The sequence below is a fragment of the Zootoca vivipara genome, chromosome 6, assembly GCF_965207765.1.
Source record: "Zootoca vivipara chromosome 6, rZooViv2.hap1.1, whole genome shotgun sequence".
NCBI lineage: Eukaryota > Metazoa > Chordata > Lepidosauria > Squamata > Lacertidae > Zootoca > Zootoca vivipara.
The window spans coordinates 87,231-100,838 of NC_142589.1; the positions used below are offsets into that span (position 1 = coordinate 87,231).

Consider the following 13,608-nt stretch of genomic DNA (forward strand, 5'->3'; position numbering starts at 1 on the left):
CTCCTGCCCAGGAAATGAACATACAGTAGTTTGTATGCAGCTGATCCATCACCTGCCCTGCCCCATTTTGCAGCAGCTGTTGCCAGTGGTAATCTGACCAGAGGCTGCATGCAACTCTTCCCCACTTTTGGCAGATTGGCACCTCTTTGAAGGTGCCTCCTCCTCCGCTGCTGGCTCCCCTGCTCCCCCCAGTGAAGGGGAGGAGCACCTCCACTGAATCCTAACCCCTGCAAGCATTGGGTTGGGTATTAGGATGGGGAAGGAAGGATTGCTCTGCCCTTCGTATGCCACTATTTCTAATGTGCTCTCAAATGGTTGTACTAGTGACAGCCCCTCTCCTGTTCCCCTAACAAGTACTACATGAATGGTTCGTGTTAGTGAGCCTAATGTGAACTTCTGACACGTGCATAGTCCCACTGGTTCTTCGATTTGGAGTGCTTACTTAAAAACAAAGCAAGGCTAATGTGCAGCCAGCCCAATACTCTGTGATGGGTGCACTCTAGCGCGGTGCTGCCTTGAGACAATTTCCCCATGGGTGTTTTGCCTTGGGTAGGACAGCTACTCAAGGAGGTATCTCTGCATCTCAGTTTCATTGCCTTCCAGGTGTTTTGAACTGCTTCTCCATCCTGAAGCATGCAATCTGAATATTGTGAAAGACAGGGAAATGGGTTAATGGATAAATGTGCGTGCAACTAAAATATGTTTGGTGTGACTTGATTACTCATGGCATAAACAGCATGGAAAATAGCTGCAGTGATGAAACTATCAAATGACAGTAACATTTTAAAGAAAGGATATCAATGGAGAGCCGTGTGAAGATTAGCTTTTATTCGTTCACCAGAGAAATGAGAAACATAACAGCATCCAGACAGTCCCTTTATTTTCTTTGCTTCTTTTCCAGTGTCCTACTGTATAGCTCTGTGAGGGGGGGGGGAAACTACAGTTCCCAGGATTCTTGGGGGGCAGCTGTGTGCATTGAATGTGCTTTAACTATAGGGTGGGGATTTGCTTTCATTCTCCTGCTACAGCTGAAACAACATGGCAAGGTTGGCTTTTATCTCCTCTTCCAGATGTATTGCTAACTACAACTCCCATCAGCCCCTGTCAGCATGGCTATTCTGACTAGGGCTCTTGGGAGTTGTAGCCTACAAGACAGATTGGAGGTTGCAGAAGGCTGCCTTGAAACACAAATCAGGTTGTTTTATTCAAGTAGCAAAGAAACAGGAAGGCATCAGGCATGAGTGTAGGCCACAGAGGAATGTGCTCTTCTGCACAGAGAGCTGTGAAATCAGGTCCAACTCTCTTTACTTCCACCACAAGGAGCAGAGGGGGGCTTACTTCCAAGTAAACATGCAAAGGAATTTGCTGTAGGTGTCCTAACATGTACCTGCCAGTTTGTCTTAGTCAGACTATGAAAATGTTTCCAAGATGTTCTTCTGTGATAAAGTCTGTTTATGTTTTATATCTGGTGACCAATGGTGCCAGTGTTCCTTAGGTGGTGGTGGTGGGTCTGCAGACCTGGGAGATTCAGGCAACCCTGGAGGCCTCACTATCTGTCCCCATGTCAGGGTCTCCCCTAATCCTGTCTCCTTCTCAGGCTACGCCAGGCATGTCAAACCTGCGGCCCTCCAGATGTTTTGGACTACAATTCCCATCTTCCCCAACCACTGGTCCTGCTAGCTAGGGATCATGGGAGTTGTAGGCCAAAACATCTGGAGGGCCGCAGGTTTGACATGCCTGGGCTACGCCCTCTCTGGCCCTGCTCTGCCCCCTCTTCAAATGCTTTGATCTGCAAGAATGTGAGTCTGAACTGTGATCCTGCCTTTTGGTTGTTTGGATGGAGAGATATGTGGGGAAGATGGGAGAGACACCCTGGATTTGTGGGGCTGGAATGTGGCCTGTGGTACAAAGGTCAGGTTCACATCTATTGCTGCACCAACTTTGTCCCTCTGGCCGCTCCCTCACTGGCCCTGGGGGGGATGAAAGCCATCCTCTGTCCCCACAATTTAAGATCACTTATATGCTCTACTGGGAGTGAGAATCTGCTGCTGTTGTTTTAGCATTTAGCAAGCATTAAGTTAATATGAAATTCAAGCCGGTCCCTTGCTTTGCTGTTTGGCAGGTGAGACACATGGATGGTGAGGCTTAAAACAGTCCCCAAAGTGGGTCTGTCCAGGGGCCATCTCAAAAGACAGTGAACTCCTGGGGAGGACACTGCCATGACCCTCTGAAAATTAATAGGCACACAGCGTTGTGGGGTCATCAAGCTTATATAACTTATACTGGCAGGTTACTGGATCAATCACTGCTTTGCATCCTACAACATCTAGAATGCCACCATATCTGAAAAAAAAGAAAAGAAAAACATTTATTTTATTTTTAAATCATTTATGACGTTTTCATAAAGCTACTCAATAAGGATTTACAACAGGGTGGAGAACGCTGTCGCGGTCACCCTGACCTGCACATCACCTCCGGATGTTTTATGGTCTATTGATGATGTGCCAACGACAAAATAAATATCTCCTGACACTCAAAACACTTCAGACCAGGGTAAGGTAAAAATAAAACGTTGTTGCTTTATTGTGCGTACATAAGCGTATTGGTTACAGAATAAATCTTAGAATGTTCCAACTGACAGATGTTTCCTTTACCGGCCTTGTTGTTGTTTAGTCGTTTAGTCGTGTCCGACTCTTCGTGACCCCATGGACCATAGCACGCCAGGCACTCCTGTCTTGCACTGCCTCCCGCAGTTTGGTCAAACTCATGTTCGTAGCTTCGAGAACACTGTCCAACCATCTTGTCCTCTGTCGTCCCCTTCTCCTTGTGCCCTCCATCTTTCCCAACATCAGGGTCTTTTCCAGGGAGTCTTCTCTTCTCATGAGGTGGCCAAAGTATTGGAGCCTCAGCTTCAGGATCTGTCCTTCCAGGGAGCACTCAGGGCTGATTTCCTTAAGAATGGATAGGTTTGATCTTCTAGCAGTCCATGGGACTCTCAAGAGTCTCCTCCAGCACCATAATTCAAAAGCATCAATTCTTCGGCGATCAGCCTTCTTTATGGTCCAGCTCTCACTTCCATATATCACTACTGGGAAAACCATAGCTTTAACTATACGGACCTTTGTCGGCAAGGTGATGTCTCTGCTTTTTAAGATGCTGTCTAGGTTTGTCATTGCTTTTCTCCCAAGAAGCAGGCGTCTTTTAATTTCGTGACTGCTGTCACCATCTGCAGTGATCAAGGAGCCCAAGAAAGTAAAATCTCTCACTGCCTCCATTTCTTCCCCTTCTATTTGCCAGGAGGTGATGGGACCAGTGGCCATGATCTTGGTTTTTTTGATGTTGAGCTTCAGACCATATTTTGCGCTCTCCTCTTTCACCCTCATTAAAAGGTTCTTTAATTCCTCCTCACTTTCTGCCATCAAGGTTGTGTCATCTGCATATCTGAGGTTGTTGATATTTCTTCCGGCAATCTTAATTCCGGTTTGGGATTCATCTAGTCCAGCCTTTCGCATGATGAATTCTGCATATAAGTTAAATAAGCAGGGAGACAATATACAACCTTGTCGTACTCCTTTCCCAATTTTGAACCAATCAGTTGTTCCATATCCAGTTCTAACTGTAGCTTCTTGTCCCACATAGAGATTTCTCAGGAGACAGATGAGGTGATCAGGCACTCCCATTTCTTTAAGAACTTGCCATAGTTTGCTGTGGTCGACACAGTCAAAGGCTTTTGCATAGTCAATGAAGCAGAAGTAGACGTTTTTCTGGAACTCTCTAGCTTTCTCCATAATCCAGCGCATGTTTGCTATTTGGTCTCTGGTTCCTCTGCCCTTTCGAAATCCAGCTTGCACTTCTGGGAGTTCTCGATCCACATACTGCCTAAGTCTGCCTTGTAGAATTTTAAGCATAACCTTGCTAGCGTGTGAAATGACCTATTACCTTTAGCGTGTGAAATGACCTATTACCTGCTAGCGTGTGAAATGACCTTTACCGGCCTATTACCTCTAAATATAAATGGCTCCTCCTCATCCTGGAGAGTAGTGACTAGTGGGGTGCCACAGGGTTCTGTCTTGGGCCCAGTCTTGTTCAACATCTTTATCAATGACTTGGATGATGGGCTTGAGGGCATCCTGAGCAAGTTTGCAGATGACACCAAATTGGGAGGGGTGGCTAATACCCCAGAGGACAGGATCACACTTCAGAATGACCTTAACAGATTAGACAACTGGGCCTAAGCAAACAAGATGAATTTTAACAAGGAGAAATGTAAAGTACTACACTTGGGCAAAAAAAATGAAAGGCACAAGTATAGGATGGGAGACACCTGGCTTGAGAGCAGTACATGTGAAAAGGATCTAGGAGTCTTGGTAGACCACAGACTTGACATGAGTCAGCAGTGTGATGCAGCAGCTAAAAAAGCCAATGCAATTCTGGGCTGCATCAATAGGAGTATAGCATCTAGATCAAGGGAAGTAATAGTACCACTGTATTCTGCTCTGGTCAGACCTCACCTGGAGTACTGTGTCCAGTTCTGGGCACCACAGTTCAAGAAGGATATTGACAAGCTGGAACGTGTCCAGAAGAGGGCAACCAGAATGGTCAAAGGCCTGGAAACAATGCCTTATGAGGAACGGCTTAGGGAGCTGGGTATGTTTAGCCTGGAGAAGAGAAGGTTAAGGGGTGATATGATAGCCATGTTCAAATATATAAAAGGATGTCATATAGAGGAGGGAGAAAGATTGTTTTCTGCTGCTCCAGAGAAGCGGACACGGAGCAACGGATTCAAACTACAAGAAAGAAAATTCCACCTAAACATTAGGAAGAACTTCCTGACAGTAAGAGCTGTTCGGCAGTGGAATTTGCTGCCAAGGAGTGTGGTGGAGTCTCCTTCTTTGGAGGTCTTTAAGCAGAGGCTTGACAGCCATCTGTCAGGAATGCTTTGATGGTGTTTCCTGCTTGGCAGGGGGTTGGACTGGATGGCCCTTGTGGTCTCTTCCAACTCTATGATTCTATGATTATATGATTCTACCGGCCTATTACCGCTAAAGCCAACTAAATAAATATTTGTAAATAAACTCACAACTCTGTATCCTGTCTGACTATATTCCACCATCTATTCTCCACCTCAATATTTAAAACCAGCTCTCTCTACAGATAACCAACCACCTCACAAGCTCCCACTAACCGACCAACCCTCTTCAACTAACCAACTTCAACCACCAACTTCAACTGCCTCACTGACTCCAGGGGTGGGGTTTTTACACTCTCCTAGAGCCCTCCCCCTTGGGTTCTAACAGTGCGATTGGGATTAACCCTTAATAACCTGGCTAACTTTAGGCTGATCGCCACAAACGCTTTTCGAGTTGAGGGCTGCATTCCCTAGTGCACAATTTCTGGGGTGGGGGGGGACATGTTAGTGGTGGCTCAAGTGGGCAGAGCGAAGGGTGGGGCTCTTTCCTTTGTATCACAGGCTGTGTTCCAGCCAGGCAGAAGCCAGAACTTTCCTCTTTCCAGGCAACAAGAGGCATTGTGTTCAAAGCCCCATTCCAGAGAGGCAAAATCACTTGAAAGGAGTGACCAGGACGAGGCATGTCCTCCTGCATGCCTAGGTGGCTGGTGTGCCCAGGAGCGTTTTGCGCACCTGCAGCTGGTGTATCACCTCATCCCCTCCTGGCTCAATGACTACAATACAACATGCTTTACCTGGAGCTGCCACTGGAGAATGTTCAGAAAGTGCAGCTTTGGACAAACGGCAACAGTTGCTTTGCTTTCTGGTGTATGTTTTTTTAGACCCTGTTATACTGGTCTTACATCAGTTGCATTGGCTTCCAGTTTGTTTCTGGTCCCAATTCATAGTGCTGGTGGTCAACTACACAGTCCCAACTAGCTTGGGGCCAGGGACTATTCTGCAATGGTGAGGCAAAGTGACTCTGCCCTGTGCTCAGACCCCTCTTTGTACTTTCTGGAGCAGAGCTTGAACTTGAACACTAAAAGAGGTTGTGGGGTTCTCAAGGGAGGGCCTGCCTACCTGGGCCCCTGCCTGAAACCCTGCAAAGCCAGTGCCAGCCAGGGCAGACAGTGCTGAGCTACTGTAAATGGACCAATGGTCTGACTCTGTATAAGGCAGCTTCCTATGTTGCTGAGGGTATCAGGGCTTGTTGTTTCTTTTTTGAGGAATACTAAGTAAGGAACTATTTGGACCCATATGCAAAATTATTGTCAGAGCTGGGCATGTGCTAGTCTCTCCAATGATGGTAGAAATCTCCACCTGCCTACGGGGGCTACCAGCTCTCCTTCCAACTGCTCTTTGCCCTGCCTGGTGGAGGCTGGTCCATTAGGGCACCCACCTCAGTCTGACCAAACCTGCCTTCCTACTTGCAAACCGGTCCAGGGAGTGGCGCTTCCTTGTAAGCTTCTTCCTCCTTTGTCTCAGCCATGCCCTTGTAAAACTTGGCAGGAAGCAACATGGAGGCAAAGCTAAAATTAGCTGGCTCTGGCGCCACCTACTGTTGATCTCCCAGTTCTAAAGGCCCTGCCCTATGTGCAATGGGAGAGAGGGGCTGCTGCTGTTGCTTCTACTCCTAGTTATCTACGTAATACTCTAATTTCAAAAGGGTACCCACCACAGTCACCAGGGTGACCGGTCCCGTGTCGTACGAGGTACTAACGGAAGGGGGGCAATGTTGGCGCCGCCACTGCAACCAGCTACGGCAACGATTCCCAGGGGGAACCCGGGAGGAGAGCGGGACAGAGGGGTCCCAAGGGGACAGCAGGGCAGTGAGGCCTGTAGAGTGAGAGGGGTGGGCAAGGGAAGCAGAACCAGTAGGCACAGAGGGGCGCCCCGAGGCTGGAAGGACACCGGAACCAGAGCCGCAACCTAGTGGGCCGGTGGCGCCAGACCAGACAGCCCCGGCACAGCCAGCAGCCCCGGAACACGAGCCAGAACCAGAACCCCTGACCAAGGAACACCCCAGGCCACAACGCACACGTAGGCGGCCAGCAGATCTTGGGGACTACGAATGCAACTTCCCGGGCAGGAGTGAAACTTAGAGGCGAGGGGTGTTATGTACTGAGCTGAATCATAGAACAATAGGATCCAGAATCAGCAGTCTGATTGGTCCGCAGGAGCCACCCAATCCAACTCCAGGTGGAAGTGAATCCACAACCTGATTGGCCTGCAGGAGCAGCCAATCAGGCTGCTGGCAGAAGTCAATCCACAAACTGATTGGCCCACAGGTGTAACCCTGAAGTAGCCAATCACGCAAGGCCCATTGTGTAAATAATGTATATAAGCAGATGGTTTTGGGAAAAGGGCATTCTTCTTCTCTTCTTCTCCCTGATGTCTACGAGCTGAATAAAGAGCATGAAATTCACTCTCGACTCCGAGTATATTTCAAAATCCAATGCCATTCAGGGTTTTTGCCTACCTGGCACAGCATTCCATTCCTTCTTCCTTGCATTTACATCGCATGCACTCAGCTGTATTCCAGGCAGTTCCCAATGGATGCTTGCTCCCGTCATAAATATCAGCACACTCACTTGGACGCAGGAGTTCACCTGGGGTGAGGGAGAAGAAATCCCATCAATCTCCTCGGCAATAGCATCAACCTCAGAGTAGCAATGAAACCCAGAAAAGGTAATTACGGTTGCCAGCTCTTGCTTTTTTCTTTTTTTCTTTTGGTCCAGCTCCTGTGCCTTTGAGAATAGACTGATACGAATACACATTTGTCATATTTGCAAGAATATTCTGAGTAGTGTGCAATTTAGCCATTTACTTTTATCTCCTTGCGGCAGATCTTCATGCAGGGGAAGGATTGGCAATTGCACACTTTGCACAAGGTCCAATCTTTTTCCCCTTTCAGATGCACCCCACTAAATACCTGATAGGCAAAAGGGAATCAGGTTGGGGGGTTCTAAACACAGCCTACAGTATACACTTCCTTGCTAAGTGATGCAATCATTTACTAGCTATTTTTTATATATGACATGCTCTCAGTGTCGGGAATCCCCTGGGCACCAGGGGGTTTTAAGGCAAGGGAAATTGGTTTCATGACAGAAGGCTTATGTCACCAGGAATCTACATAATAGCTCCCACATTCCCAGGCTTAAACTGTGAAACAGATACTGTCATGGAAAGCATGAAGGACACTTGCTAGATAAATAAGACGAGTTTCTTTGTTTGAAAAGGAAACAAGAAAGAAACTTTCCCCTTCTTCCTTCATGGAGCTCTTGTTGCTTTTTTATCATGTTAGCCTCAACCAGGGAAACCAAACACAAGATAAATGTATTCAAAATGATGCCTGTTGCACCAATGTCTCACGTGCTCCTTCGTTTGCCCCTTGTGAGGGAGCATGGAGGAGAAGTGGCAGTGGCCTCAGACACAGGCAATTCTGCCAGGGCCACTGAGCATCTGAACCAGGCCATAGTCACAAAGAGACATGGTGATAATATCTGGCACCTTAAAGAATTGTGCAGGGCGGGGGCCTCATCAATCTTCCACTCTTGCCTAACGGAAAAGGTCAAGGTTCCACCAAGCCTCTCCACCTACCAGCAAGCAATGGAATGACCAAAATAAAGTGATCTATGGGGAAAAGAGAGATGTGGAGAGAGGAACTCCCACTGATGTTCATAGGATTTTTTTCAATAGAGAGAGGAGAGCAAAGCAAATACTCCGGATAAAATAAAATATAATTGAAAGGTGGGAGTAGGTAAGCTTTTCACTTTTTTAAAAATGAGGAGAATAGAGCCTGCATATCATTTTATTTTATTTTTTATTTTCTTTATATCTCATCCTTTCTCCAAAAGGAGCCCAGCAAGCAATAAAATGATTAATACACCTGCAAACATTTTGATCTCAGGTTCTCCAAATGCTAAACACTTCGTCTAAATAAATAAATAAATAAATAAATAAATAAATAAATAAATAAATAGAAATGAACTCTGCGGATTGTGAAATGAACTCTGCGGCTGGGAATGCTTATAGTAGATCTCCTATCCTCCCTTCCAGCAGTAGCCAATGTGGTGCCCTCCAGATGTCATTGGACTGCAATTCCCACCAGCCCCAGTCAGCATGGCCAATTGTTAAGGATGATAGGAGTTGTAGTCCAACAATGGATGCAAGCAGTTTTTTCTTCTTCTTCTGGGGGTGGAGGGAGGGAGAGAGAGAGAGAGAGAGAGAGAGAGAGAGAGAGAGAGAGAGAGAGAGAGAGAGAGAGAGAATGTACCCTGCTTCAGCCAGATCTTTAGCGCCAGTCAAATGGGTGATAATTCTCAGCATCCTCATCAAACGGCAATTCCTTGAATGCCTTGCTGGGAACGTGTTCCTCAAACTTTGATGGTTCTCCCATGCAAAGCACTCATAAGACCATGAGAGTATAAGAAGAGCCAGAGGGGCCGTGGCCCTGGGCGCAGGTTTTTGAGGGGGCGTGAAGCAGGTGCCCCAATGCAGGCGTGGCGTGGCTGTTGCGCCCTTCTTGTGCTGCCCTCCCTCGATCTGAGCTTTGCAAGGCTGATCAGGGAGGGGGGTGTGAGGTTGCAGCAACCATGCACCCTTCAATCCCAGCCTTGTGAGAGCCTTACAAGGTTCATATCTGGAGAGGGGGGTGCAACAGCCATGCCACTTGGGGCTGGTGTCACTCTGGCGGGGGCGGGGTGGGCTTCATTTGTCCTTCACCCTTTAACCCTCACCCCGCACACACGCCTGCCCCGGGTGGCGTGGAGACATGATCTGCCACTGGTAGCCCATGATTGGCTTCTGGAAAGCCCGCAAGCAGGACCTGAGCGCAGCAGCAGCAGCAGCAGCAGCAGCACTCTCCCTAATTGTGATTCCCAGCAAGTGCTGTTCAGAGGCACACTGCCTCTGACCTTAGCACATTCAAGGGCATCTCTATATCAACAGGAAAACAGGGGTAGGCAAACTAAGGCCCGTGGGCCGGATGTGGCCCAATCGCCTTCTAAATCCAGCCCACGGACAGTCTGGGAATCAGCATGTTTTTGCATGAGTAGAATGTGTTCTTTTATTTAAAACTACCTGGCCCTGCCACGCGTTGCTGTGGGTTATTTGTGTGATTTCCCCTACCCTGTGCCGATCCATGACATATTCCTGTAATTCCCCCATCCTCCCCTCACCCCCTCGGCTTATCCCTGTGATTCCCCCCTCATCCTCATCTCCCTCCCTCATCCCTGTGAATCCCCCAACTGTGTCCTGATTCATGACCCCCTCTTCCCCCCACCCCGGCTTATCCCTGTGATTTCCCCCTCTCCTCCCCTAACCCCCCCACTTACTCCTGTGATTTCCCTCCTCTCCTCCATCCAACCCGCCCCCCAGGTTATCCCTGTGACCCGTTCATTTTGTACACAATCATTCCCCCAATGCTCGTGTTCTGTAAAATTTTGCCCTGTCCCAACCCTGACTCCCCTACCCATGTGTGTTATGTGAAATAACATTTATTCTACCCAAAGGCACGGCCCTGTAAAAGGCCGATATTCAGTTGATTCTATGCTGCGGCCTATTCGGCCCCCCCATCCCCTACCCAGGCAGGCCCCTAAGTCTGCAAAGCCAAGACGAGATACTGTGGAGAGGGCAGGTTTCATCCCTGTGTCTTCCCCCACCCTGTTCTTACCCATTACCTATCCCTGCCCCCTGTTCGGACCCCCCAGGCAGCCCCCTACCTCCACTTGGCAATGTTGGGCCTTGTTGCTGCAAAAGGCCTTCAGTTGGTTGCTGTGGAATTTTGTGATGTCATCTGGTGGCACGGCTTTGCAGGCAGCAGTGGGCGATCTGCCTTTCTATTGGATGCTGCTGGAGTCTTCAGAGCTTCTGCTGGTGACGTCTAATTTGGGCGCCACTTTTTTGTGTGTTTCATCATTATTTTAGGTATGAAAAGTTTGCTTTTTTGGGAAAAAATTATGTCAGGTCCCTCACTGATGGGCATGGAATGTTGTGGCCATATTTGTTACATTACAGTTCAGCGGTTACGGAGAAAGGCTGTTACATCCCCGTGCGCAATGCCTACATTTTTTTACATATAGATGCATCTCTGGGTTATTTGTATGGCCTGCCTAGTGTTTTTACATGAGTAGAATGTGCGCTTTTATTTAAAATGCACCTGTGAGTTATTTGTGGGGCATAGGAATTTGTTCACTTTTTTTTCCAAAATATAGTCCGGCCCTCCACAAGGTCTGAGGGAGGGTGGACCAGCCCACGGCTGGAAAAGGTTGCTGACCCCTGATTTAACAGTTAACTCCTATAAAGAGATATCAATCAGTGGCCACTAATGGATCACAAAAAAGAGGAAACACATTACTAACAAAGGGCACATATTTGCACAAACTCTGCACCTGCTATTGTATATGTATAAAAAGATAAAGGTACCCCTGTCTGTTAGGTCTAGTCGCAGACGACTCTGGGGTTGCGGCGCTCATCTTGCTCTATAGGCCGAGGGAGCAGGCGTTTGTCCGCAGACAGCTTCCAGGTCATGTGTATATGTATAGATGCAATGTATATGTATGGCTAACCAGTTGGCTTCCTTGGTGCTCATTGTTGGTGAGCAACTTCAGGGCCCTGGCTCTGCTTTTTCTATGAACTGGTCTTGGACCAGCCATTCCTTCCAAAAGAGGGCTTCTTCATCTAGAGAACTGCCCCTGACATAGAGGACTTTCTTTAGTAAATTGACCACCCTACATGACCAGCAATCTCCCACTGTAGCCTTACCATTTCTAACCCTTATTTTATGCACTTCTTGGAAGCAGAATCCACAGCAGGAAGCCAGGCTGAAACAGAGGACAGTCAGGCTGAGGAGATCTTTCTGAAAAACAAGCACAAGGAGGAGGAACTTCAGCTCCATTGAGATGCACAAAAAGGCATTACACTCAGTGGCAGGGGCAGACTTTAGGAATATGGCGCCCTGAGCAAGGACAAAATTTGGCACCCCAAAGATTCATTTGGCACCCTTCCTCCTCCCACCTTCCATTCAGCGCACGCTCTCAAGTGCATTACGCCATAGTTGCAGAGACAAATTAACCCAGGGTTTAACTTTGAGTAGGTACCCGTAAAAATACAGATTTTTTTATTAATACTTTTCACCCACCCAGCTTGGAGACCTGGGTGGGGGAACTGCCTACACCACCCTAAATCTGGCACTGTCAACGAGCTACCCAAGAAACAATAGTTGATATATACTGTACAGGTAGTTGTCTTTTTTTTTCAGCGTCAAAGACAGTTTGGGATAATTGAGCAGAGGTTTTCAACCTTTTTGAGTCCATGGCTCCCTTGACCAACTACATTCTTTCTGCGAACTCCTGTGCGGCTCAGGAGCCCAGTTACATCACACCTTGCCTGCAGAGCTGGCAGCCTCTCACCCTTTTTCAAGCAACCCTCCCCTCTTTTTGGGAGCCCTCTGAGCAGTCGCTGCTGCCGCCCCTGGTCTCTGAGCTGCTCCCCCCTGCCCCAAAAGAGAGACGCCTCCTCACACTGCCCCACAGGGCACTGGGACTTTTCTGCACAGCTGCAATAGCAAGGGCTGGCAGGCTGGCTGGCTGGCTTCCCTTGCCCGCTTTCTTTCTTTCTCCGAGGCTACCTCAGCCCGTGGCCAGCCCCAGAGGCACCTTTCACCTGCGGAGCTTGTACCCAGGGCTGCTGTAACAAACAGCTGTGCAAGCCTTTGGGAGGTAGAGACATGAGAGGGCATCAGAGGAGGGAGGGAAGGAAAGAGGGACAGAGGCCGGTGTTGCCCGTGGCCCCCCGGGCATCATTCATGGCACCCAAGGGTGCCATGGCACACTGGTAGAAAACCACTGGTCTAGAGCAAAGTGGTGGGTATACAAGGTGAATCATATGGACATAGGGAGCTGCCTTTTACTGAGTCAAACCATTGGTCCATCTAGCTCAGTACTGTCTACACTGACTGGCAGCAGCTCTATGTTTCTGGCAGGTAGTCTCTCCCAACCCTACCTGGAGATGCCAGGAGTCGAACCTGAGGCCTTCAGATGCCCTATGACTGAGTACAGGCCTTCCTCAAAGAATTACATTAAATTGCAAGACACAGAGATTCCCCCAGAAACCTGACAAATCTGGCATGCGGGGGGGGGGGGGAAATCCTGAGAAAACAATGTACTGCATAATTTGCAAGGCCCCTCTGAACATTCTAGAGTCAGTTGATTGAAATAAGGATGAGTGTTTTGGAATACCTGCAAACAGTCCAGCTGCTCCGAACATTTATTTTGCTCTTGACGGATGCGGCTATGAGGCTGTCAGTGGTCAACTCCAGTGTAAACAGATTTCTGTGTGTGCAAAACAGAGTGATCCAGGGATGTGTGTGCATCAATATGTGTGCATGCATGATAGAGAGAAGCACATGAATGAACTGTGTGGGTACTAGGAGTGGGAAAGTGTTATGTGTGTCTGTGAGAAGGGGGAATGGAAACCAAGATAGTGTTGCAATTAAATGGGCATCTGCAAACTGGCATTGAGGCTAATAATGAGAGACTGAGCATTTTTTTAAAAAAAATGGCGCAGAATTACCACTCCAAAATAGTCAGAATCTGTGTTGGTGCATGTGTGACCCCAGGTTCGCACAAAGAAAAATTGAATCCTGCACTCAGAAAGCG

At 48.1% G+C, this 13,608-nt stretch overlaps 1 protein-coding gene across 1 annotated transcript; it reads right to left on the reverse strand.

The window, feature by feature from the left end:
* Positions 1-813: 813 nt before the first annotated feature.
* On the reverse strand, positions 814-13,251 carry LOC118086859 (small serum protein 5-like; the record flags this gene model as incomplete). The annotated part of the gene is made up of 4 exons (XM_035118858.3): positions 814-2,343; positions 7,428-7,557; positions 11,714-11,807; positions 13,189-13,251. Coding segments are annotated over 4 exons (396 nt in total), but the record flags the coding sequence as incomplete, so codon positions are not given.
* Between the last annotated feature and the right edge of the window lie 357 nt (positions 13,252-13,608).